General features: G+C 58.5%; 1 protein-coding gene across 9 annotated transcripts in view; it reads left to right on the top strand.

The window, feature by feature from the left end:
* LOC143842788 (IgGFc-binding protein-like) overlaps positions 1 to 25239 on the top strand; it is a 57759-nt gene that overhangs the window by 10189 nt on the left and 22331 nt on the right. For 2 of the 9 annotated variants that reach the window (XM_077347976.1, XM_077347975.1), the window contains exons 7-39: positions 890 to 979; positions 1435 to 1676; positions 1765 to 2048; positions 2138 to 2415; positions 2691 to 3289; positions 3630 to 4200; positions 4871 to 5070; positions 5181 to 5561; positions 5675 to 5964; positions 6543 to 6814; positions 7373 to 7435; positions 7767 to 7823; positions 8065 to 8121; positions 8489 to 8545; positions 8787 to 8843; positions 9085 to 9141; positions 9744 to 9893; positions 10317 to 10576; positions 10665 to 10746; positions 11059 to 11148; positions 11607 to 11848; positions 11940 to 12223; positions 12313 to 12590; positions 13766 to 14364; positions 14710 to 15280; positions 16486 to 16685; positions 18774 to 19154; positions 20102 to 20388; positions 20701 to 20972; positions 21990 to 22130; positions 22609 to 22874; positions 23275 to 23359; positions 23481 to 23516. In XM_077347976.1, coding sequence (XP_077204091.1) covers positions 890 to 979; positions 1435 to 1676; positions 1765 to 2048; positions 2138 to 2415; positions 2691 to 3289; positions 3630 to 4200; positions 4871 to 5070; positions 5181 to 5561; positions 5675 to 5964; positions 6543 to 6814; positions 7373 to 7435; positions 7767 to 7823; positions 8065 to 8121; positions 8489 to 8545; positions 8787 to 8843; positions 9085 to 9141; positions 9744 to 9893; positions 10317 to 10576; positions 10665 to 10746; positions 11059 to 11148; positions 11607 to 11848; positions 11940 to 12223; positions 12313 to 12590; positions 13766 to 14364; positions 14710 to 15280; positions 16486 to 16685; positions 18774 to 19154; positions 20102 to 20388; positions 20701 to 20972; positions 21990 to 22130; positions 22609 to 22874; positions 23275 to 23359; positions 23481 to 23516 — 7779 coding nt within the window. The remainder of the gene's footprint in view (positions 1 to 889; positions 980 to 1434; positions 1677 to 1764; positions 2049 to 2137; positions 2416 to 2690; positions 3290 to 3629; positions 4201 to 4870; positions 5071 to 5180; positions 5562 to 5674; positions 5965 to 6542; positions 6815 to 7372; positions 7436 to 7766; positions 7824 to 8064; positions 8122 to 8488; positions 8546 to 8786; positions 8844 to 9084; positions 9142 to 9743; positions 9894 to 10316; positions 10577 to 10664; positions 10747 to 11058; positions 11149 to 11606; positions 11849 to 11939; positions 12224 to 12312; positions 12591 to 13765; positions 14365 to 14709; positions 15281 to 16485; positions 16686 to 18773; positions 19155 to 20101; positions 20389 to 20700; positions 20973 to 21989; positions 22131 to 22608; positions 22875 to 23274; positions 23360 to 23480; positions 23517 to 25239) is intronic. The other 7 variants (XM_077347978.1, XM_077347977.1, XM_077347979.1 and 4 more) reach the window with 7 other exon arrangements.

Below are 25239 nucleotides of genomic sequence, written 5' to 3'. Positions count from 1 at the left end.
GACAGGAAGCTAGTAAGGTGGGAGAAGGTGTTAGGAATTGGTAATTTAGGCAAGAGAATGTAAGGGAACATGTATATTGAGAAATTAACAAGATTAGTTTCCAGTTCTTGGAGAGCCTATTGTCCAAGGCATTTCCCTGGGGAGAGGAGAAACTTATTTGTGAGTCAGTCCCTGTATTCCTACAAAATCTAAACTATTGTTTATGGAGGTTTAATGGGGAATTTTAATGTTTTAATTTATTGATTTGTATATGAAATATTGTAGACTGCCGTGAGCTGGTTCTCCGAGAGCAAAAGTCATACAAATCTAATTGTATTATTATTGTTGTTGTTGTTGTTGTTGTTGTTATTTATTAAATAAGTGTACTAGAGGGCCTTGGGAATAGAATGTATTTTTACCATTCAGGTACATCTGATATCTCTTTCAAAATAAATTTTGGTCAGACAGTGTGCTATAAATCAATGTTTGATGCAATATTAAAGAATGTTGTTTCTGGATATTGCATTGCCCCTCAATGTGAAGAGGGGCGGGCCGACTAAAAGGCTAAATATTAATTGCAAGATAGATTAAAGGAATCCCAGTACTGGCACCAGTTCAAAAAATAATATGACCCTAAAAGTACGGAATGGGTTTTAGTGGCCAATTGATGATCTGTCAGGGGACCCCCATTACTGCACCTTTGACCAGGTGTAGGGGGGGCTTAAAGATGCAGGGGGCTCAAACTTTCTCTGTAGACTCTTTCTGAGTGTTCAGCAGGAGGGAAGTATCTGAGGCATGTTTCTTACGGCCTCCCGTAGGCTTTCTGTGAGAGGTGTGTCTGTGCAGGAGTTGGTGGGTCTAGTTCTTGTGTGCTCTGAATCAAGGAAGAAATGCCTTTGTCTTGTTGCAGGTGCCACAACACCAGGGAGCACCACAACGACAGTGACCCCCACGACCTCCACAGCCCCCGCCACAACCACCCCTGTGCCCATCTCCTGGGGTGGGTATGCCGAAGATCCTCCAGGGTGTCCCTCCCTGTTCTCCCTTCCCAGATACCTGGCCTGGGGGAGGATGGCTGAGCCACCCCTGGGAGCCCGGGATCGGAGCATCTGCTGCCTGGGAGGGGGGCTTCCCATGCAAGGGCAGGGCCAGGCCGTCTGGCTAAGCGACCCATTGCTCATAACCTGGAGGAGAGGCATCCCAGTTCTGGCACCAGTTCCAGGATTAACACGACACTAAAGGGACTGGATGAGTCTCAATGGCCAACTGATGGTCTGCCAAAGAGGAAGGGCATCGGAGGTCTTCTTCGGGGAAGGTCTGTCTCCTCAAAGGTCCTCCGTAGAGCGAAGGCTCCTGGCAAGATCTCAGAAGGTGACCCTGAGCCACAGACCGGGCTTCTTCCTCCTCTCTCCAGAGTGGCCCGCTGAGGCCTGACTCTGACTCCCTCCCCCGCAGGGTCCTGCTCAGTGTCCGGGGACCCCCACTACTACACCTTTGACCAGCAAACGCACCACTTCATGGGCAATTGCACCTACACCTTGTCCCAGCTGTGTGGCCCAGATGCTTCTCTGCCCTACTTCAACGTGGAGGCCGCCAACGAGCACCGTGGGGGAAACACCCGGGTGTCCTACGTCCGGAGCGTGACCGTGGAGGTGCACGGGCTGCGGATCCTGCTGGAGAAGGGCCGGACGGTCCAGGTGGGTCCCGGCGGTGGGGAAGGACGGGCGGCCCCCGAGGGCGGCCCAGCAGCAGCGCATGAAGGGCTATGTTTGGCTCTGCCTGCAGGTCAACGGGGAGCAAGAAGCAGTGCCCAGCACTCCCGCGCCCGGCGTGCACCTCTCCGCCAGCGGCTTCTACACGGTGGTCTCTGCAGACTTCGGCCTGAGGGTCAGGTTCGATGGAGACCACCAGGTAGAGGTGACGCTCCCGAGTCCTTACCGGGGCCGTGTCTGCGGCTTGTGCGGCAACTATAACGGCAACCCCGGAGACGATTTCCTGAACCCCGCGGGCGAGCAGGAGCCCGATTCTACCCGCCTGGGGAACAGCTGGCAAGTGGGCAACCTCACCAGGTGGGTACTAGGCCTTGCCGCGGGGACTCCCTTGCCCCGAGGACGACGACGGTCCGTGTGTGTCGCTACCTGGAGCTTTTGCCTTTCAGCTGCTCTACAGGCTCCGGCTCCGACCCCCCCTGCACAGAGGAGGAGAAGGAAGTGGCCCGGAGCAGCGCCGTCTGTGGCCTCCTCACCGACGCGGCAGGCCCCTTCCGAGACTGCCACGGCACCCTGGACCCCACCAGCCACCTCACGAGCTGCCTTTACGACCAGTGTGAGCTGCACCTGGATCCCGACGCCCTGTGCAAGAGCCTGCAGTCCTACGCGGACGCCTGCCGGTCCCTCGGGGCCCCTGTGGAGCCCTGGAGGAATGACTCCTTCTGCCGTAAGTCCAGAGGAGCAGCCCTCCCAGGGCCTTCCGGACAGTGCACCTGTGCAGGCGGGAAGGGCCCCAGGCCAGGCTGAGAGGGGCACTTCTCATCAGTATTTCCACTTCCTGCCTGGAGGAAACCTTTGAAGGCCACAATGTGGGAGGTGCCATGAGAATGAGTGAGGGAAGGACACGGTCCCCAGGGAGCAGTGACAGGGAGTGGGTCGGTCTTCCTTGGGAATGGCCGGCCATCTTTGGAGATCTAAGAGAGATCTGCTTGCTTCCCGCAGCCATGCCCTGCCCGGGAAACAGCCACTACGAGTCCTGCACGAGCCCCTGTCCGGCCACCTGCGTGGATCCCACCGCTGCCACCACCTGCAGCCTGCCCTGTGTGGAGGCCTGCTCCTGCGACAGCGGCTTCCTCCTCAACAATGGCAAGTGTGTGCCCCACCAGGAGTGCGGATGCTGGCACGAGGGCAAGCACTACCCCGTGGGCTCGGCGTTCTGGACGGACGACACCTGTTCCTCCCAGTGCAAGTGCCCGAGTCCAGGCGGCACCCTGAGATGCTCCCCTGAGTCCTGCCCCAAAGACACCTTCTGTGGGATTCAGGACGGTGCTCCAGGCTGCTATCCGGAGACCTTTGGGATCTGTCGCGTACACAACGACCCTCATTACAACACCTTTGACAAAGTGACCCTTCACTTCATGGGCACCTGCACCTACACCCTTGCCAGGCTGTGTGCCAATGCCACCCTGCTGCCCTTCTTCAACGTTGAGGCGAAAAACGAGAATCGCGGCCACACCTCTGTGTCTTACGTCCAGAGGGTCTTGGTGGAGGTCTATGGGCAGCGGATAGAGATGGTCAAGAAACAGCCGAGTCACGTTCTGGTAAGTGCGGGGGGGGAGATGTCTCTGACCTGGGCTGACCGTGGGATGTGGAGACATGAAGTCCTAGAGAACCTGTTTTGGCTTTCCATTGAAATCCCCCTGCAAGTCCTGGAACCATTTCATCCTTTTAATTCCTCCTGGACACCTCAGATTAGACTATGGGGCGTTCCTAGTCTTGCTGAACTTCTCCTCTTGCCTTCTTCTCCTCTCCGTGAGGATCTCGACCTGACGTGTTTCTTCCATACCTCTTCCCTCCCTAAAATGCTTATCACGAGGGACCACCTGGCTCTGTCCAGTTGCATTCTGTGGAGAGGTTTTCATGGCTGGTTGTCCCCCTTAGGTCAACCAAGTATGGACGACCCTCCCCATCAGCTGGGCGAACGGCTCCCTCGCGGTGAGCAGGAGCGGACGCTACGTCACTCTGGAGACGGACTTCCGGCTGACCGTCTCCTACGACACGGACCACACGGTGGAGATCAGGCTGCCCACCGCCTATGCCGACCGGGCCTGTGGCCTGTGCGGGAACTTCAACAGCCGCCCGCAGGATGACTACATGAAGCCCGACGGGGAGCAAGCCACAAACACCAACGAGCTGGGGAACAGCTGGAGGGTGGCAGGGGCAGACCTGGATGATCCAGACTGTGACCCCAGAGAGCCAGAGCCGTGCACCGCACAACAGGAAGAGCTGTACAAGGCAGACCACTTCTGCGGGCTGCTGACCAGCCCCGAGGGGCCTTTTGCTGCCTGCCATGGGGTGATCAACCCCGAGGCCTTCTTCGAGAGCTGCCTCTTTGACCTGTGTGCCTTGCATGGGAGCCAGCAAGCGCTCTGCAATGCCCTGGGGACCTACTGGGACGCCTGCCAGAGGGCTGGCGTGAGCCTTCCCAGCTGGAGGAATGCCACCTTCTGCGGTGAGAAAAGCAGCCCTGGGGGAGGCAGTGTGGCTGGTGGAGGGAAATGCCACTGGGGACAGCCCCTCTTTTGTGGGAACAGTGAGTCCAGAGTCCAGAGTGCGAATGTAGGCCTGCTGGTCAGTTCTTCTCCCGTGCCTCGCTATCCAGAATGGAGACGAGCACGGGGGAGAACCGGGAGAGGTCTATTCCCTTTCTTGGGAGAACATGCAGAACAAGCCACCTTCCCCCCGCTTTCCTTAGCTGTATGTGGAGGGTTCCTGGACCAATGGTTCAGAGCACAGGGGCTGGAGGCAGAAGGATGCAGGTTCAATCCCTGCTGTCTCTGGGGGCAGGCCTCAGGCCTTCCTTTCCAAGACACCGTGGGGAGTGGATGACCCGCGAGATCCTCACAGAGGACATGATGCGTTGGAAGGAGAATGCTGGTCCCTTCGGGGAGGGGCCCCTGTTTCCAGCCTCTGCTGGGCTGAGAGCTCAAACAGGACTCTTCACTTCACAGCTCGGCTCCTGCCGCTGCCCATAAGCATGCCGCACGGGAAACTGAGGCACGGGGCGTGGGGAAGGAACAGTTGTGTGTGGAGCGGCTGAAAGGCCCGGGGAAGTACAGACCTGCAGGGTCCCCGCGAGGGTCTCCCCGCTGTGACCGCCGTGACTCTGGTTGCTTCCCCAGGCATCCCCTGTGCTGCCAACAGCGACTACAACCCCTGCGCCAGTGCTTGCCCCGCCACGTGTTCGGACCCGCTGGCCCCTCGGAACTGCAGCCGGCCGTGCGTGGAAGACTGCGAGTGCCGGGAAGGGTTCATGCTCAGCGGGGGACGCTGCGTCTCCGTGGCGGACTGCGGCTGCGTGGAGGGAGGCCACTACTACGAGGTTGGAGCGAGGGCCCGGTCCCAGGCCTCTGGCCGAGGAAGGGTGGGGCTGCCCCTCGGGGAGCGGCCCCCAGCGCCTCAGTCTGCCTTGTCTGTGGCTTCTCTCCGCAGAAAGAGGAGACCTTTTGGGCCGGCCACTGCGAGAGGCGCTGCCGCTGCGTGGGGAACGGCACCCTTGACTGCCGCGAGGAGGCCTGCCCGCCCGAGCAGATCTGCAAGGTGCAGAACGGGATCCTGGGCTGCTTCCTGCCGGATGTGGCCCACTGCCACGTCTACGGCGACCCGCACTACGTGACCTTTGACGGGAGGCTGTACCATTTCCAAGGGGCGTGCAACTACACGGCCGTGGAGAGCTGCAGCAATGCCTCCCAGCAGTTCTCCGTGACCACCAGGAACGAGCATCGCGGGAGTCCGGCCTGGACGGCGCTGCACTCGGTGGCCGTCTCCCTGCCGCACCTGCACATTGCTCTGAGGAGGAACCGCGAGGTCTATGTGAGTGGGCCCCCGGAGAAGCCTCCGCCCGGGCCCTGCTGCGCGGCCTCCGTGCAAGGCCAGCGCTCGCGGGGGGCCCATCGCTGAGCCCCTCTCCTGCCCCCTTTCTGCAGGTGAATGGCGTGAGAGTCCCCGCTCTGCCTGTGAAGCTGCCCCAGGGGGTGGAGGTGGAGGAGAGGCCTCCCTACGTGGTCCTCCGCAGCCCCTTCGGCCTCCGGGTGACCTTCGATGGCGACCAAGAGCTTTTCGTCCAGGTGGACGAGCGGCACAAGGGCCACCTCTGCGGGCTGTGCGGCACCTACTCCGGCAGCCAGCTGGACGACTTCCGGCGGCCAGACGGCATCCTGGAACACGACCCCGATGCGTTCGGCCACAGCTGGAGGGTGGCGGACGACCCCTGGGTGTAAGTGCGGAAGGGGACCCCCGGGCGTCTGCCCAAGGCTGTCTGTCGGCCTCTGCCCTCCTCGCGGGAGCCGTGGCGATCCCAGGGTTAAATCCCTCTGGCATCTGTACACCGGCCGCTTTCCCCTCGGCCTAGGAAAAGGCCAGCGTCGGAGACTCCTTTTTCAGCAGACTGGCATGGAGGACGGTTCCTTTCTCCCTTTCCATGCTGTCTCGTGGCCCCCCTGCCCTGCCCTGCCCTGCCCTGCCCTGCCCTGCCCTGCCCTGCCCTGCCCTGCCCTGCCCGTCCTGAAGGCACCCCTGCCGTGCTCCCTCTATGCCAGGGCCGACCCACACTTTCCGCCCTCCATTTCCCCTTTGTCCCGAGGGAAGGAAAGGTGTACCTGGTGGGTCTCGGGAACCCTGCAATGCTCCACAGTTTAGGCTTCTTGGCCACTCCCTGCAGCACCCATCCCCCCATCCTTCCCTTGTTCAGCCACTGAGGTCTCCTCCTGGGTAACATTGCATGGAACGCCGGGTTTGGCTGTCTGTCTCCTCCAAGCTGAGGCTGCTTTCCTTGCCCTCCTTCCTGCCTTCCAGGTGCGCCCCTCCTGGCCCCGAGCCAGCGCCCTGCAACTCCACCCAGGAGACGGTCTACCAAGAGCTCTGCCAGGGGATCCTCTCTTCAACCGGGCCCTTTGCCACGTGCCATTGGAGCATCCCCCCGCAGCTCTACTTTGAAAGCTGCGTCTACGACCAGTGTGCCACGGAGGGACACCCAGGGCAGCTCTGCCAGAGCCTGGGAGCCTACGCTGCTGCTTGCCAACTGGCCGGGCTGGATCTGGGAGAGTGGTGGAAGGAGACCGTGTGTGGTGAGTGCGGATGGGGCGGGCAGTAGGGGCCCTCTAGGCTGTGGGCTTTCCCAACACTGCAAGGGGACACGGCTCCTTGGGAGACACTGCTGGGCAGCCAGACGGCCCCCGGCCCCCTTCCCAGCAGCCTCTCGATGTCCAAGGCCTGGGAAGGATGAGAGGGGGAGGACCTTGGCCTGAGACCCTGGAGAGAGGGGACAGGGATGGGCCCAGGGTCTGACTCAGGGAGCTCCAGGGCTTCCTCTGTTCACAAGCAGGGGGGCAGTCTGTAGGCCCTCCTCACCATCAAAGGCCCCCCCGGAAGGATGCTGAGTGGCACCGGAGCGGCCATGCGCAGCTGGATGGGGCCCCTTCATTTCTCTCCCATGAGCAACACTCTCCACGGTCTCACTTGTGACAGGAAGTTGCTCAGTCAGCAGTTGGGTGGAAAATGGACTTTTGGTGAAAGCACTATGCAGCCCTGCTTGAAACATGTTCAGGGGGTGCGTGATTTATCCGAGGGTCTTGGCGGAGGCCGCTCCTCCGTCTCTCAGTCTGTCCCTTCCTCCCCCCTTCCAGCTGCCCCCATTTCCACATCTGCACCGGAAGCATCAACAGCCCCCACCGGACTCCCAGGGGAAGGTGAGCGAAGGTCACTCAGCCTCCCGTCCTGAGCAGACGCTCAAGGGTCACGGGAAGAAGTCAGAAACGCAGGAGCCCTTCGGTGTGGGTGGAAAAGGGTCCTGGAAAGCTCTCCTGGAGACCTGAGATTTGTTCTCATGGTGGTTCAGTTTCTGAGGGCTTATGAACAGCAAGGGAAGGGAAGGAGTAGTTTAAGGGGGGCTCGGGATCCATTTAGACCAACCAAATGGTTAATTATCACCGTGGGCCCCTCAGGACGTCCGTGCAGTTTTGATAACATGTGAAATAAACGGATCCGTTTCCACTGACCCACCTTTCCTTCTCCGCTTAGCTCCTTCCACCTTCCCTCCGGAGCCCCCCACGCCCTCCGTTTCCACTCCTGAGCCAGGTAGGTGAACTGGACAAGGACAGTCCCCAGGACCCAGAGGAGACAGAAGAAGAAGAATTGGTTCTTATATGCCACTTTTCTCTACCTGAGGAGGCTCAAAGCGGCTTACAGTCGCCTTCTGTATCCTCTCCCTTCACCCATGGGGGAAGGAGGCAGAGAAGGACGGGTGGCCAAGCACGTTGGCTAACATGTGAGATAGATGGATCCATTTCCACTGACCCACCTTTCCTTCTCCGCTTAGCTCCTTCCACCTTCCCACCGGAGTCCCCCACGCCCTCCGTTTCCACTCCTGAGCCAGGTAGGTGAACGGAAAGAGGGGCCTCATACCCAAGGATAAACCAGTGGTCGGGACCCCTTTGGGGGTCGAACGCCCCTTTCATAGGGGTCGCGGCAGGGGGGGCTCCGCCACTGTTTCTGCTCCTCCTGAAGGCACCCGCCAATTTATATGCAATGTGATTACAATTATGAACAATGGATGGTCACGCCATTGGCCAGTTCCGGTTTAATTTCTGTAAAAGAACGCTTGCCTAAATATACGGTTGGGGGTCTCCGCAACATGAGGAACTGTATTAAGGGGTCGTGGCATCAGGAAGGTTGAGGACCTCGGGTATAAACAATAACCAACGTGTCCGTTTCCGCTGACCCACCTTTCCTTCTCCGCTTAGCTCCTTCCACCTTCCCTCCGGAGCCCCCCACGCCCTCCGTTTCCACTCCTGAGCCAGGTAGGTGAACTGGACAAGGACAGTCCCCAGGACCCAGAGGAGACAGAAGAAGAAGAATTGGTTCTTATATGCCACTTTTCTCTACCTGAGGAGGCTCAAAGCGGCTTACAGTCGCCTTCTGTATCCTCTCCCTTCACCCATGGGGGAAGGAGGCAGAGAAGGACGGGTGGCCAAGCACGTTGGCTAACATGTGAGATAAATGGATCCATTTCCGGTGACCAATTTTTCCTTCTCCGCTTAGCTCCTTCCACCTTCCCTCCGGAGCCCCCCACGCCCTCCGTTTCCACTCCTGAGCCAGGTAGGTGAACTGGACAAGGACAGTCCCCAGGACCCAGAGGAGACAGAAGAAGAAGAATTGGTTCTTATATGCCACTTTTCTCTACCTGAGGAGGCTCAAAGCGGCTTACAGTCGCCTTCTGTATCCTCTCCCTTCACCCATGGGGGAAGGAGGCAGAGAAGGACGGGTGGCCAAGCACGTTGGCTAACATGTGAAATAAACGGATCCGTTTCCACTGACCCACCTTTCCTTCTCCGCTTAGCTCCTTCCACCTTCCCTCCGGAGCCCCCCACGCCCTCCGTTTCCACTCCTGAGCCAGGTAGGTGAACTAGACGAGGACAGTCCCCAGGACCCAGAGGAGGCCCTTCACCCATGGGGGAAGGAGGCAGAGAAGGACGGGTGGCCAAGCAGGGCTCCGGGGACACCCTCTGGGACCCCTGCCCAGTGAGGGCTGGTCGGCATCCTTGGAGAACAGATGTGTGTCTGGGAAACCGACCTGGCCAATCAGGGGGTGTCAAGGCGGCTGGGGAGGACCCCCCTCCCTTCCTTGGCTGTAGGTGGGAAGAAGGAGACACAGGAGAAGGATGCTGTTGCTACTCTGCAGGGAGCGGTCAGAGGGGAAGGGGCCGGGGGCCAAGGACTGGTCAGGAAGAAGAGGCCCACAAGGAGCCCTGGAGCGGCTTGGCTGCACGGATTCAAGTAGCAGGTGGCAGGTTTCATTGCCATAGAGCAGCAAGAGGCGTCCCCTCCCAGGATGGGCATGAGGCCCCTCCCTTGTGAACCCCGTCTCTCCTGCCATCTTATGGAAAGAACACCCACACACACACACACACACACACACGTTGCGCCCGAGAGGCCCCAGGGAATCGCGCGGGCTCTTTTTGGGGAGACACGACCCCCGCTGTCCCCTTGCCCCTGCAGGCCCCCCGACCACGTGCGACTTCTCTTGCTCCTTCGACGAGAACTTCTGCTCCTGGACCCAGTCGGCCTCGGACAGCGTGGACTGGACCCGCCACAGGGGGCCGACGCCCTCCCCGACCACCGGCCCCTCCTTCGACCACACGACGGGAGGTATCGCGTCCTCCCCCCCCCCCGAAAAGGCAGAAACGGCCAGGAGGGCAGGAGTCAGGGGGCTCTGAGGGGCCCGTCCTGCTCCTCCCTGCGGAATCCGGCCGGGCTCCTTGGACCGGCCGCTGCGTTGCCCCATGCGGTCCACCTCTGGCCGGCCGGATCTCTCCCCAGCACAGAGGGCAGAGCCTCACCTGGCAGGCCATTTCCTCGTGGACCCCTCCCCTCAATATTCGGGCCTGGAAGGGCTCGGGGTCCGTGAGGAAGCGAAACCCTCTGCTGAAGAAAGGAGAAGGGTCAGTTCTGACCCACTCCTCAAGAGACGCCTTGTGCCCGCCCAGGTTATGTCGCCACACAATTGTGTGTGTGGGGGGGGGTGGGAGGAGGGAGTGTATCCGAACGTATTAATGTTGTCTTCCCTCTCAGGGGGGTATTTCATCTACCTGAAGGGCACTGAAGCCGACCCAGGGGACGTGGCACACCTGCTCAGCCCCACGTGCCTTTCCCACGGAGCCCACTGTCTGCGCTTCTGGTATCACATGTACGGCGTGGCCCGCACCATGGCCCTCCGGGTTTACGTGGTGTCCGGGGGCACGGCTCCCGTCCTGCTCTGGTCTCAGGCGGGCAACCACGGGGACCGGTGGCTGGAGGCGGAAGTCAGCGTGCCTCACAGCGGAAGGCTGCAGGTAACGGTACCGGGGGCAAGGTGGGCGTGGCGAGCAGGGCCGATCCACGCCCCCCTGTGCAGCTGACTGGGGACCTCCCTTTCCCCAGGTGCTCCTGGAAGGTGTGCGTGGAGAAGACTTCCGCAGCGACATAGCCATGGATGACATCTCTCTGACCAGCGGGTGCTCAGGTGGGACTCCAAGGAGATGGGTGGGCTTGTTCTAGAGAGAAGGGGGATGCCACAAAGGAAGCCGCGTAGTGCGACAGGAACCCCTGCGAATGCTGCCGCTTGCTGATCTCGGGGATGCCCACGGGAAAGATGCAGGGGGCCCAGAGCTTCCCTGGAGGCTCTTTCTGCGTGTTCAGCCGGAGGGAAGTATCTGAGGCATGTTGCTTACGGCCTCCCGTAGGCTTTCTGTGAGAGGTGTGTCTGTGCAGGAGTTGGTGTGTCTTGTTCTTGTGTGCTCTGAATCACAGAAGAAATGCCTTTGTCTTGTTGCAGGTGCCACAACACCAGGGAGCACCACAACGACAGTGACCCCCACGACCTCCACAGCCCCCATCACCACCACCCCTGTGCCCATCTCCTGGGGTGGGTATGCCGAAGATCCTCCAGGGTGTCCCTCCCTGTTCTCCCTTCCCAGATGCCTGGCCTGGGGGAGGATGGATGAGCCACCCCTGGGAGCCCGGGATCGGAGCATCTGCTGCCTGGGAGGGGGGCTTCCCATGCAAGGGCAGGGCTACGCCGTCCGGCTAAGCGGCCCATTGCTCATAAGCTGGAGGAGAGGCACCCCAGTTCTGGCACCAGTTCCAGGATTAACATGACACTAAAGGTACTGGATGAGTCTTAGTGGCCAATTGATGGTCTGCCAAAAAGGAAGGGCATCGGAGGCCTTCTCCGGGGAAGGTCTGGCACCTCAAAGGTCCTCCGTAGAGCGAAGGCTCCTGGCAAGATCTCAGAAGATGACCCTGAGCCACAGACCGGGCTTCTTCCTCCTCCTCTCTCCAGAGTGGCCCGCTGAGGCCTGACTCTGACTCCCTTCCCCACAGGATCCTGTTCAGTGTCTGGGGACCCCCATTACTACACCTTTGACCAGCAAACGCACCACTTCATGGGCAATTGCACCTACACCTTGTCCCAGCTGTGTGGCCCAGATGCTTCTCTGCCCTACTTCAACGTGGAGGCCGCCAACGAGCACCGTGGGGGAAACACCCGGGTGTCCTACGTCCGGAGCGTGACCGTGGAGGTGCACGGGCTGCGGATCCTGTTGGAGAAGGGCCGGACGGTCCAGGTGGGTCCCGGCGGTGGGGAAGGACGGGCGGCCCCCGAGGGCGGCCCAGCAGCAGCAGCGCATGAAGGGCTGTGTTTGGCTCTGCCTGCAGGTCAACGGGGAGCAGGAAGCAGTGCCCAGCACTCCCGCGCCCGGCCTGCACATCTCCGCCAGCGGCTTCTACACGGTGGTCTCTGCAGACTTCGGCCTGAGGGTCAGGTTCGATGGAGACCACCAGGTAGAGGTGACGCTCCCGAGTCCTTACCGGGGCCGTGTCTGCGGCTTGTGCGGCAACTACAACGGCAACCCCGGAGACGATTTCCTGAACCCCGCGGGCGAGCAGGAGCCCGATTCTACCCGCCTGGGGAACAGCTGGCAAGTGGGCAACCTCACCAGGTGGGTACTAGGCCTTGCCGCGGGGACTCCCTTGCCCCGAGGACGACGACGGTCCGTGTGTGTCGCTACCTGGAGCTTTTGCCTCTCAGCTGCTCTACAGGCTCCGGCTCCGACCCCCCCTGCACAGAGGAGGAGAAGGAAGTGGCCCGGAGCAGCGCCGTCTGTGGCCTCCTCACCGACGCGGCAGGCCCCTTCCGAGACTGCCACGGCACCCTGGACCCCACCAGCCACCTCGCGAGCTGCCTTTACGACCAGTGTGAGCTGCACCTGGATCCCGACGCCCTGTGCAAGAGCCTGCAGTCCTACGCGGACGCCTGCCGGTCCCTCGGGGCCCCTGTGGAGCCCTGGAGGAATGACTCCTTCTGCCGTAAGTCCAGAGGAGCAGCCCTCCCAGGGCCTTCCGGACAGTGCACCTGTGCAGGCGGGAAGGGCCCCAGGCCAGGCTGAGAGGGGCAGTTCTCATCAGTACCGTCCCACCCACCCACCCTCCCGCCCTCCCTCCCTCCAGAGGGATAGCGCCCCCCTTCCGCCCCATTGAATTCCTGGGTGAGCACCTTGGTTCTTCAAGCTCAGTCAGAAGACAAAGGTGTGTTCCAGTGGTTCTGCTGGCTGATTCGCCTGAGTCAGTTCAGGTTAATAATATTTATTATTAAGGGAAAAAATGGGGTTTTATTGCATTTTATTCTTTCACCCTTTTAATCTGCCGTGGGCCCAGCTGAGAAAGAAAGAAAAAAAGAAAGAAAGAAAGAAAGAAAGAGAGAGAGAGAGAGATTAGATAGATAGATAGATAGATAGATAGATAGATAGATAGATAGATAGATAGATAGATAGATAGATAGATAGATAGATAGATAGATAGATAGATAGATAGATAGATAGATAGATAGATAGATAGATAGATAGATTCTTGAAATGGGCCGAACATGAATCAATGCACGAAAGCAGTGATTCAGTTGATTCAGGTTTCGCCAAATGAGGAAACCTCGAACCTCAAGGGTATCCTATCGTTCCCCGGTGCACATCCCTAGTGATGACCTTCATGGCCTTCATGGCATGACCTTCATGGCCACCATCCCCCTCCAAATGTGGCCAGCTCCTTGGCACTGTGATGCCCTTCTGGTCCTTAGGGATCCCTCCCGAGGCAGAAGAAATCTCACTGACATTCACCTTACTCCGAAACTTGAGGAGGCAGAACAATAATCATCTCCCCTCCGGTTTGCCCTCAAGATCTCCCTCCCTCCCTCCCTCCCTCCCTCCTGCCACTCAAGGCACAAGCAGGCCGGAATCCATAGGGATCAGGGAACACAGGACCAGTGTCCCTCAAGATTCCCCAATGGGGGTTCCTGGGTGATGCTTCTTTCTCTTGCATTTCCACTTCCTATCTGGAGGAAACCTTTGAAGGCCACAATGTGGGAGGTGCCATGAGAATGAGTGAGGGAAGGACACGGTCCCCAGGGAGCAGTGACAGGGAGTGGGTCGGTCTTCCTTGGGAATGGCCGGCCATCTTTGGAGATCTAAGAGAGATCTGCTTGCTTCCCGCAGCCATGCCCTGCCCGGGCAACAGCCACTACGAGTCCTGCACGAGCCCCTGTCCGGCCACCTGTGTGGATCCCACCGCTGCCACCACCTGCAGCCTGCCCTGTGTGGAGGCCTGCTCCTGCGACAGCGGCTTCCTCCTCAACAACGGCAAGTGTGTGCCCCACCAGGAGTGCGGATGCTGGCACGAGGGCAAGCACTACCCCGTGGGCTCGGCGTTCTGGACGGACGACACCTGTTCCTCCCAGTGCAAGTGCCCGAGTCCAGGCGGCACCCTGAGATGCTCCCCTGAGTCCTGCCCCAAAGACACCTTCTGTGGGATTCAGGACGGTGCTCCAGGCTGCTATCCGGAGACCTTTGGGATCTGTCGAGTACACAATGACCCTCATTACAACACCTTTGACAAAGTGACCCTTCACTTCATGGGCACCTGCACCTACACCCTCGCCAGGCTGTGTGCCAACGCCACCCTGCTGCCCTTCTTCAACATCGAGGCGAAAAACGAGAATCGCGGCCACACCTCTGTGTCTTACGTCCAGAGGGTCTTGGTGGAGGTCTACGGGCAGCGGATAGAGATGGTCAAGAATCAGCCGAGTCAGGTTCTGGTAAGTGCGGGGGGGGGGGAGATGTCTCTGACCTGGGCTGACCATGGGATGTGTGGAGACATGAAGTCCTAGAGAACCTGTTTTGGCTTTCCGACAAAATCCCCCTGCAAGTCCTGGAACCGTTTCATCCTTTTATTTCCTCCTGGACACTTCAGATTAGACTATTCGGTGTCCCTAGTCTTGCTGAAGGTGTGCCCTTGCCTTCTTCTCCTCTCTGTGAGGATCTCGACCTGACGTGTTTCTTCCATACCTCTTCCCTCCCTAAAATGCTTATCCCGAGGGACCATCTGGCTCTGTCCAGTTCCATTCTGTGGAGAGGTTCTCATGGCTGGTTTCCCCCCTTAGGTCAACCAAGTATGGACGACCCTCCCCATCAGCTGGGCGAACGGCTCCCTCGCGGTGAGCAGGAGCGGACGCTACGTCACTCTGGAGACGGACTTCCGGCTGACCGTCTCCTACGACACGGACCACACGGTGGAGATCAGGCTGCCCACCGCCTATGCCGACCGGGCCTGTGGCCTGTGCGGGAACTTCAACAGCCGCCCGCAGGATGACTACATGAAGCCCGACGGGGAGCAAGCCAAGGACACCAACGAGCTGGGGAACAGCTGGAGGGTCGCAGGGGCAGACCTGGATGATCCAGACTGTGACCCCGTAGAGCCAGAGCCGTGCACCGCACAACAGGAAGAGCTGTACAAGGCAGACCACTTCTGCGGGCTGCTGACCAGCCCCGAGGGGCCTTTTGCTGCCTGCCATGGGGTGATCAACCCCGAGGCCTTCTTCGAGAGCTGCCTCTTTGACCTGTGTGCCTTGCATGGGAGCCAGCAAGCGCTCTGCAATGCCCTGGGGACCTACTCGGACGCCTGCCAGAGGGTTGGCGTGAACCTTCCCAGCTGGAGGAATTCTTCATTCTGTCGTGAGTATTGACGATGCGGAGATTTGCACAAGAGCTGCTAAGGGATCCTCCATAACCGACCTCCTTCTGGGCTGGAGACCCTCGCTGGAAGACCCATCAGGGTGACCAGAGGTAGCCCTTATCTCCATGCCCCCTTCAGTTCTGCAGGGTAGCTAATAAATGTTGTAAGTAAATGAAAATAGGATAATATTGCCACAAGCTACCATGAAGAGCGAGAGCCAGACCTCCCTGCTGGGGGTCATTACTGCCTTTCTCTTCTAGGAAATTAAGTAGGAATCCCCTCCGCCCACTCCTTGCTCACCATCCTTCTGGGCCAGGGGGCCAAGCCCTAAGCCTCCGCTCAGCTGTGAAAGCAGCAAACTAGGACATCTCGTGCACATGAGTGAGGGGCACAAGGGGGGAGGGCCTGGAGCCCCTGCTCCACATTCCAACTCTGCCCAAAGGTCACTGCTGGGGCCTCTGGGAATGGGCCACACTCCCCATCCTTTCCTTTGGCCGCCTTGTCGATGCTTGTGTAGTGCAGAAAGTCTCTCTTCCATGATATTTTTAGAATTCAACTCTCCCCCAAAACATTGTATCTTGCCTTTCCTCCTCTTTCAAATTGTAAGATGGATTACAATAAAACCAGATCTCATAGAAATTAACACCTCACACAGGCATCCGATTATGAGCCTGCTGGTACCCCCACCCCACCCCACCCCACCCCACCGCCATGGTGTGGGCAGAGCCGTAGCATAAAATGGAGGAGGAGGGAAGTATGTGCACCAGTGTGCACTACTTAGAGGGAAGGCCACATACACATAGAAACATACAGTTGGAAGGCACCTCAAGGTCATCTAGTCCTGCACAATGCAGGAAACTCACAGCTTTTTCCCCTGCACTCCCCCAGTGACCCCCCAGGCCCTCCAGGGAAATTCCTTCTTGACTCCCAAGTGGTGATTGGCGTTATCTTGGGCCACAAGAGACGGACAGTGGCTCACCCCTTCCTGCCCTCCCTCTCCCCGTCTGCCTAAATCCATACTGAGTTATAGAATCTGAGTTGCTGTCAGATGGGCATTCAGTCCCTGCTTAGCAACCTCCAAAGAAGGACAGTCCCCCACCTCCCAAGCTGATGCCGCCCTATGGGGGTCTTCAGAGGGGCTGGCCCCTGGAGGGTTTCCTGGACAATGTTAACCCTCCCCTCCCCTCCCCTTCCCCCCTTGCAGCTCTCGACTGCCCACTGAACACCCATTATGTGGCCTGTTCAAGCGCCTGCCCAGCTACATGCCTGCAGCCCCAGGCCCCACAGAACTGCAGCAAGCCCTGCACGGAAGACTGCGCTTGTGATGCCGGATGGGTGCTCAGCGGGGGAGACTGCGTGCCTCTCTCTGGATGCGGCTGCGTGCATTCTGGCCAGTACTACAATGTGAGTGAAAGTGACCCACCTTGACCACGGCATGGCTTGCCACACAGGTGTAGGATCTGCTGCCTCGAGTCCCGAGACTCTTTGCTTCCTTCTATCATGTTGTATTAAAGGGTTTAGTCCCTTTGGTGACAGCCAGGAGCATTCATATGGCGATTCCCATACTTATATGGCACTTTCCCCAACAACTGTGGTGGCCCATGGCTACAGACTTCTCATAAATGGAAATTTTCAAGCCATTTGGAAGTTCTGTGGTTGGGGAACCACATTTTTTGTTAAATATCAGAGTATGTGCAATACTTACTTGTGGAACCTGATATTGCTTTAACATAAAATTCATCATTGCTACGTTGCACTTGTAAATTGCACCATCTATTTATTTATTGAGTTTGTATGCCGCCCTCTCCTAAGACTCCGGGCGGTTCACATAGAACGAAAACAAGGAACAGTGCATCAAACTCAGTGACTATATCAATAAAGGTAACAGTAATAATAACAATAAACAGAGAAAGTAGCATTCTAACAATAACAGAAACAATCTAGCAGACCCATGGTTGGTCAGTTCAGGCGTTCAAGGGAGGGACGTCCAGGGCCCAGTAGGGGTTGTTGATTCTGGCCGAATGCCCCAGCCAAATGCCTGGCGGAGGATCTCCCTTTTGCAGGCCCTGCAGAACTGTTTTAGTGGCCCCGATCTCTCCTGGGCGCTGGGCCAGGGATCAGTAGCCGGCTGGCGGTGGTGGAGCGCAGAGCTCTTTGAGGGGCCCAGACAGAGAGGCGGTCCCTCACGTACACTGGGTGGGTTGGTTGTATTTATGAAATGGAAAAATATACATGCCAGCGTGATGTCATGGTTAGGAGTGCCGATTTCTAATCTGGCAAGCCGGATTTGATTCCCCGCTCCTCCACTTGCAGCCTTGGGCTCGCCACGGCACTGATAAAACTGTTCTGACTGAGCAGGAATCTCAGGGCTCTCTCAGCCTCACCCACCTCACAGGGTGTCTGTAAGGGGAGAATAAAGGGAAGATGATTGTGAGCTACTTTGAGACTCCTGGCAGAGAAAAGCGGGGTATAAAACCCAACTATTCTTCTTAGAATCATGGAATCATAGAGTTGGAAAGGATCTCCAAAGTCATCTAGTCCAACCCCCTGCACAATGCAGGAACTCAGAACTACCTGCCCATCATACTGACCCCAATTTACTGCCCAAGTGATCCTTCCCCCCACACCACGAAAAATATCCAGAATCCAGCCTGGCCTGGAGGAAATACACCTACCACCCACAGCATCAATTAGCAATTCCTTGGGTGTGCAAGGAAGGGCCACAGGAGACAGACACTGGCACATCCCTTCCTGCTCACCCACTCACCATCTGCCTCAGTTCATAAAATCACAATTTCTGTAAGATTTTCTCTGCTTAAAAACTTCCAAAGATGGAGAGCCCACCACCTCCCAAGGAGGCCTGTTCCACTGAGGAACCCCTCTAACTGTCAGGAACTTCTTCCGGATGTTTAGCCAAAATTCTTTTGAATTAATTTCAACCCACTGGTTCTGGTCCAACCCTCTGGAGCAACAGAAAACAACTCTGCTCCATCTTCTGTATGAGAGCCCTCCAAGTACTTGGAGATGGTTATCAGGGAGAGAGGTAGCTGCCAAGGGCTGCCCCCTGTGCTAGCTGAGAGGAAGGCAAGCAGCAGCCGTGAGCCAAGAGGGGCCCTGGAGGGGCCGCTCGCTCTCTGGAGCAGCAAGGAACGGTCCCGGGGATTTGGGAACAGCCTCTTTCTATACAGGGATCCCAGCAATTGGGCCCATCCTGCCACTGTCTTTCCCAAAGGTCCTCAGGGCGTACATTTCACAAGAGTGAAACTTCATCTGGAAAGGTTCGTCAGTCCTATAACCCAAAAAGAATATCATGGCAATATGTTTTAGCATTGCCCGGTATTTCCCGTTTTCTCTGGGGAAGCTGAGAAAGAGTTCTGGGGTGGAGGGAGGACAGCCCCCCTTGAGCTTCGAGCAAGCCTGTGGTTGACTCAAGCCATGCGGCCGCAGAGACGTGCTCACGTGTCCCTCCTGGGTGGGTCTTCTTCCCGGCAGCAAGGCGAGCATTTCGTCACCGAGGACTGCGCGAGTCGCTGCGTGTGTCTCACAAATGGCAGCATGGAGTGCGTAGCCATGGAGTGTGGCCCCGAAGAGGCCTGCAAGGTCCTGGATGGCCGGAGGGGTTGCCACCCCGCCAGCTCTGCCACGTGCCACGTCTACGGGGACCCTCACTACTCCACCTTTGACGGGAGGCTGCACCACTTCCAGGGGGGCTGCAACTACACCCTGGTGGGGACCTGCCACGGCCGCTCTCCCGCCTTCCGCATCTCCGCCCGCAACGAGCACCGAGGGAACCCCAGCTGGACGGCACTCCACTCGGTGGCGCTCTCCCTCGAGGGCCTGCACATCTCGCTCCAGAAGGGCAGGGCGGTCTATGTAAGCATGCGGCCTGAGGGCCTCCCCCCCCCCCACCGCCTTCTTCCTCCAGCCTTGAAGGCACCGCGGGGCATGCTGGGGCAGAGTCCTGGGCAGCTTCAGAGCACCCTTAAGTCCTGCCGGGTGGGCAGCAGGAGCTCCAGTTATATCCAGAGTAACCAGGCAGAACCTGAGATGACTCAGTAGGGCTGCCAGGCCCCGCCTTACCCAGGCTGGGAGACTCCTGGAGTTTTGGGGACGTATCCTGGAGAGGGAAGGCACCTGGCAGGGTGTAAGGAGAACATGGAGCAGCCATTCCCAACCTCTAGATGCTCTTCTCAGCCTACAGGGCCCCCTGCAGGTGGCTGGTCACCTGTGCAGGGAGAAAGGTCTGAGCTAAGAGTGAAATGACTGTACTCAACGTACCTTGTCTTATATGCGTGTGAGGCAGATGTCTAGAACGTGCATTTTGCTTCTAGAGCACGTTAATTCAAGCAGACACAAAGGAGTGGATTGCATGGTTTCTTTTTCTGTCCCTTAGTGTAGCAGTCCCCAATCTATTTAAGGTTGAGGACTGCCTCCAGGGGTGGTGAAGAGCCGGCGGCCCAGGCACCGCGCATGTGCACTATCATCCTGGGGTAGGACTCAGGAGGTCTCCCTGTTCCAAGGAAGGCATTGCCTGTCTCCAAGGGGCTTCTGAACTTGACTCCTGCTGTTCCGGCCATGTGGTCCCGTCAGTCAGGACCAGGCAGGACAGCAGGAGGCATCTGCAGAAGTCTCCAGGCGGCTAAATGAAGTCCCTCATGGGGAAGGGGCTTCTGGGGCACACAAACTAGTAGCATAATGAGATTTGAAACAGAAATAAACCCGAGTGCTTAGAGAAGGCTGGGCCACGGTGCCTTGAGCCCTCCTGGGCTTTGAGGGGGAGATGACCATTTTGGCCTGGCCGTTCTGTGCTTCCTTGACAGATCAATGGGGCTTTGGCCAAAGTCCCTGTCCTGACTCTCCCCGGAGCAGCCGTGGAATTGGTGGGGTCGTACCTGCAGCTGAACACCAGCTTGGGGGTGAAGATCCGGTTTGATGGTGACCAGGATCTTCTAGTCAGTGTCCACGAGAAGTACCGCGGAAAGGTCTGTGGCCTGTGTGGGACCTACACGGGAGTGCCGGGGGATGACTTCACCACCCCAACCGGAGCCCTTGTGGAGGATGTCAACGAATTTGGGAACAGCTGGAGGGAGCCGGACGCTCTGTGGCCGTGAGTGGAGTCACCCGGGATTGCAAGAAACCGCCCTGCGCTGGGATTGCGTGGGGGGGAGCCTCGGGGGGCTGCGGTGGTTCTGGGGCCCTCCCAAAAGCAGAGCCGCTCGGCTCCTGTGCTTGGGATCCCTCCCTTCTTGTTGTTCCTGTGGCTCCCCTGCTGGAGGGGAGACCCGGGCAGCCTCGCCTGTCACGGGGCGGCCGCTGGGCAGTCGTCCTCGGGCTTCCGGAGGCCATTCCGGGTTTGCGCAGCGGCTCCCTCCCCTCCCCCCTTCTGCGTGTGAACTCCACTTCCTCGGGCCGCTTCCAGGTGCAACGCAACCATTCTCCCTCCGGATCCGTGCCCTCCTTCCGAGCAAGAGGCAGCCCGGGGGCAGTGCCAGTGGCTCTCAGCCACCGAGGGGCCCTTCGCCTCGTGCCATTCTGCCGTCCCTCCGGAGCCGTATGTCGAGAGCTGCCTGCACGATGCCTGTGCCACAGGAGGAAGCCCAGCACAGCTCTGCCAGCTGCTGCAGTCCTACGCCTCTGCCTGCCAGGCCGCTGGAGTCGTGCTGGGAGACTGGGAGGCCGGGACGCCTTGTGGTGAGTGCCCTTCGCCCCCCACCAGGCGGGGCCGGGCCTGGCCAGAGACGGGTCTCTTGGACGGTCTGCAGTCCAGTCTGGGCAGCAGCCGGGGGGGGGCATCTCTTTGACAGCCTTTCCCGCCCCCTGGCTCCTTCTTGCCCCAGGAAAGGGGTCTTCCTTTCTGCCCACAATGCTGCCGTCAGCAGGAGGGGAGAGGAAGGAAAGAGCTGCGGGGTTTGTGTGGCTCAGCCCCCAAGCAGCCATTTCAACCTGCCCACGGACATCCGAGCAACAGGCCAGCCACGTCCTGAGAGCAGCCTCCGCAGGAGCTCCCCAAGTCATGTCATTTCCCGGCCTCCATTTGGTCATTTGCTTACTGCACTGAGGCTGTCAGGGTGGCGCCTTGTGATTTCCCCTCCCACTGCTCATCCTGACCCTGGGCCGAGAGAAAGCCCCACGCTGGCCTAATCCAAGGGGGACCCCCAAGCCAGACCCCTTCCTGGCCCCGCAGAGCAGCCTGCCACTGACTCCGCCCCTCGGGCCCTCCCAGGCAGCCCCCCCTCCCCAGCCCTTCCATTGGGGAAGCCGCTGGGGATTGAACCAGGGACCTTCGGCGTGCCAAGCGGGGGCTCTGCCATGGAGCCACGCCCCCTGCTGGTGTAAGGCGCACCAAACTTGATTTGGAGCGAGAGATTTTTGAAATCCAGAACTATGAGACCAAGGCCAGAGCCAGGCTGCCTTGGCACTCGGCTCCTGCCAAGTGTGGCCTCTCTCCCTTTAGAATCATTTGCAAGACGGAGAGTTTGGAACGGCACAAATATTTTTCCCTTCGCCCCTCCCCAGCCCTGCCTGCTTGGTGTCCGAGTGGCCTGCTGGACCTTCTGTCAAGTGGCTCACCTCCACCTCCGGCCCGAGAAGGATTCCTCTGACCAGCCCAGCCCCCAGTCGGGGCCCAAAGCTGCTCGAGGCCCAGTGAAGCCCCCCTCCCCTCCCCACCCCTCCCCAGCCCTCTCTGACCCCCAGGTCTTTTGACAGAGTCCTGCTTCTTCAACTGCTCATTCGAGGAAGGCTTTTGCAGCTGGCAGCAGTCTGTGGCGGATGATTCGGACTGGATTCGCACGGAGCACTGCGATGGAGCCGACTCTGGAGGCCTCGGAAACCGTTGCAATTCCTCAGGTGGGTTCTAACTCCTGCCACAGCCGGGGATGGGAGAAAGAAGGCAGCCCCCTAACCACTGAGGGGGCTACCCCACACGTCCAGCTGATGGGTGCGGTGAGGCTGAAAGGGCTGCAAGCCATTTCCCCTGTGGGTTTTGCGCCTTCCTGCTTTGAATCGGGGCCGCGTGGGAGCCGTCGCCCGCCAGGCCGGCAGGCAGGGGCTCCTGGGCTCTTGATTTCTGCTTCTGTCGTCCCACCCAGAAACGAAACACTGACTGACGTCTACTGAGACAAAATGAAAACTCAATGCTGTCCCTTGTGGGGTTGATCTGAATTGTGGGGAGGGGACTGTTGGATGTTTTCCAAACTGCAGGAAAGGGGTGTCCGTCTCGGTTTCCAGAGTCTGTAATTCCTGGAGCTGAAGGATTCCAGCGGCGGATGGGGCACAAGGACCGGGACGATGCCCCGTTTCCCAGCGTCTTCCCATCTGCTTGCAGGAGGCCACTACATCTACGCCAGCAGCCCCATCCCCAGGACAGAGAAGACCGCTCAGCTGATCAGCCCGGGGTGCACAGCCCGAAGGCCCGTCTGCTTCCGCTTCCGGTACCGCCTGGCAGGAGCCTCCGGGGAGGGAGCCCTGAAGGTCCTCCTGCTCCAGGACGGGGAGGCCGAGCCCCTCCTGCTGTGGTTAGCCTCCTCGGGGAATGACACGCGCAGCTGGCGGCCGGCCGAGGTGGACTTGCACATTGCAGGGAGGTTTCAGGCAAGTGGGGTCCCACGCCTGGACGAGGCGGGATGGAGCTCCGATCCCGCAGAGGGGCGAGGGCTGGGGTGGGAAAGGAGCTCTGCGGCCTCAGCTGCCTGCCCCCAACATCCAGCTCCTCAGAAGTACGGGGAGACAAAACAGGGATGCAACGCAGAACGGTCCTGAAGAAAGGGAGGCGAGGAGCCCCGGAGTCTTGTTCCCCAGAGGCCTGGAGCCTTCCACAAAGCTGGTCTGGGGGCCGCACGGGAAGTGGCCGTCGTCCATCCTGAAACTCGGGGGAGCTGGGCTAGGCAGGAAGAGGGACTGGGACGGCTGCGGGTTCCGGTGGGCATCCCCTCCAGCCTTTGACTTGCTGCCCAAGGCCAGCCTGCCCTCACTGTCCCTTGCTCCCCGATAGATCCTTCTGGAAGGCGTGACCGGCTCAGGAAACAGGGTGGAGCTGGCTGTGGACGAGGTGTCCCTTGACCCCGGATGCTGCCTAGGCAAGTCCCTGCCCTCTGCCTCTTGGGGGGGGGGGGCGGCTGAGGGGCTTCCCAGGCCAGCCGGTGGCCTCCTTCCCTGCAAGGGTTCACACCGGCCCTGATGTCTTTGTTCTCCGTCCAGGTGATGTCCCTGCTCCATCGACGCTGGGCCCCACAGGTACTGCCAAAGGGGTCGGGACTGGGGAGCAGCTGTGCTCTGGGCTTTGCGGGGGGTGGCGACTGAGACCCACACCATGTGTATTCTGCATGGAATTTGGACCCCTTGGGGACTTTTTGCCATGCATTTTTCCTGGCTTTGTTTGTGCTCCTTGGGTCAAGCCACCAGAATTCTCCCAAAAAGTCAAAGAGGCAGTTCATGTCGAACCTGTGGTTTGGGGTGGCAGCTTCTCAGCTCTCTTCCTGCCTCTAGCTAGCCTGTCTCTCTCTTGTTTTTCTATTGTGTCTTCCTAGATGAGACCACTGTTTTTGATGTGGGTCAGGGGGTTGTTTCTTGGTTCCACTTTATTCCTCAGCCTTTTTGTGAATAAATTCCACTTGCCTCTGGGGAGCTGGACTTTCCCCATGGGTCTGTGAAGAAGAACAGAGGGGCAGAGCCCTTCCCTTGTACCAGATGACCCCAGGGAGACGTTTTGCGAATCGGAGGGCCCTCAATAGACCCCCACAGCCCTCCTGCCAGTTGTGAGCCATGCTGGGCCGCCCTCAGCCTCCCTCCTCTGAGCAACCCCTGATGAAGCTGCTGCCCAACACCTGCCTGTCCCCAGACAATTCTTTGCAGTGGCCCCTAAATTCCCTTGTGGAATTCGCTTCTAGGAGATGAGGCCGGCTTCCAGATTAGATGAGAATTATTATTATTATTATTATTATTATTATTATTATTATTATTATTATTATTATTATTATTATTATTATTATTCGATTTCTAGCCCGACACTCCCAAAAGACTCGTGGAGGGTTACAACATACGTAAAACCCACAAAAAAACACCCCCTAAAACATCAAGAATTTCTCAGTACTTAAACACCCACAGAGTAAGCAAACGGTGGAAAAAACGACAGAGCAAAATCCGGCCCACCTACAGCCCAGGGGCAGAAAAGGGGTCGATTGATCAGTCCCCCGCCAAGAATGAGCCCAGGAGTATTAGGAGAGTGCTGAATGCTTCCTGGGGGAGGGCCTGCAGCCCCGTCGCCAGGCAGAGGGGCTCCTGCTGTGGCCTTCTCTCCCCCCCTCTGCCCCCCCCGCCAATTAGCACATGGAGCCTCTCTGGCGTCTGGTTAGGGCCCCCTCTCACCTCCCCCCTGTTGGGTGCTGTGTTAGGAGGAAGGGTGGGCAAGTTACTCTGCCATGTTCTATTTCTTACGTTTTTTGTATTTTTTTTATGTCCTCTATTCAGTGTTTCTAGTGGGGCTTTATTGGGGGTTTAGTGTTGATGGGCTACCATTGTTTGTAACCTGTCATGAGCCGGTTCTCGGGAGTGGCAGGAAATCAAAATCCAGAGAATAATAATCCTCATCATCATCTCAGGCCTGCCAAAATAAGGCACCCAGCTTGGGATTAGGGATGCGCAATTCGGCTTGGATGACCCCCCACACACACTCTACTCAATGCTGATTCGGGTATTTTAGGGGGCTCATCCAAGCTGGATTTCCACCCCTATGAGTTCTAATGGGCCGAATCGCTGACTGAGAAAGACTCCACTGGGCAGCTGATTTGCCCAAATTATTTCCAGTCTGCCAAACTGGCCAAACTCCAACTGGCATACCAGGTCAATGATTCACTTGACCCAAGTTTACTGAATCAAGAAAGCCCAAATCTGAACAGTACCAAATTTTTAACTGGTGCACGTCCACAGCCCAGATCAACAGCTCTCCCCCAGAAGCATG

Source organism: Paroedura picta, chromosome 8 (genome assembly GCF_049243985.1).
Source record: "Paroedura picta isolate Pp20150507F chromosome 8, Ppicta_v3.0, whole genome shotgun sequence".
NCBI classification, from domain to species: domain Eukaryota; kingdom Metazoa; phylum Chordata; class Lepidosauria; order Squamata; family Gekkonidae; genus Paroedura; species Paroedura picta.
The sequence above is the reverse complement of the archived record's forward strand: the minus strand, read 5'-3'. Positions and strand labels throughout refer to the sequence as shown.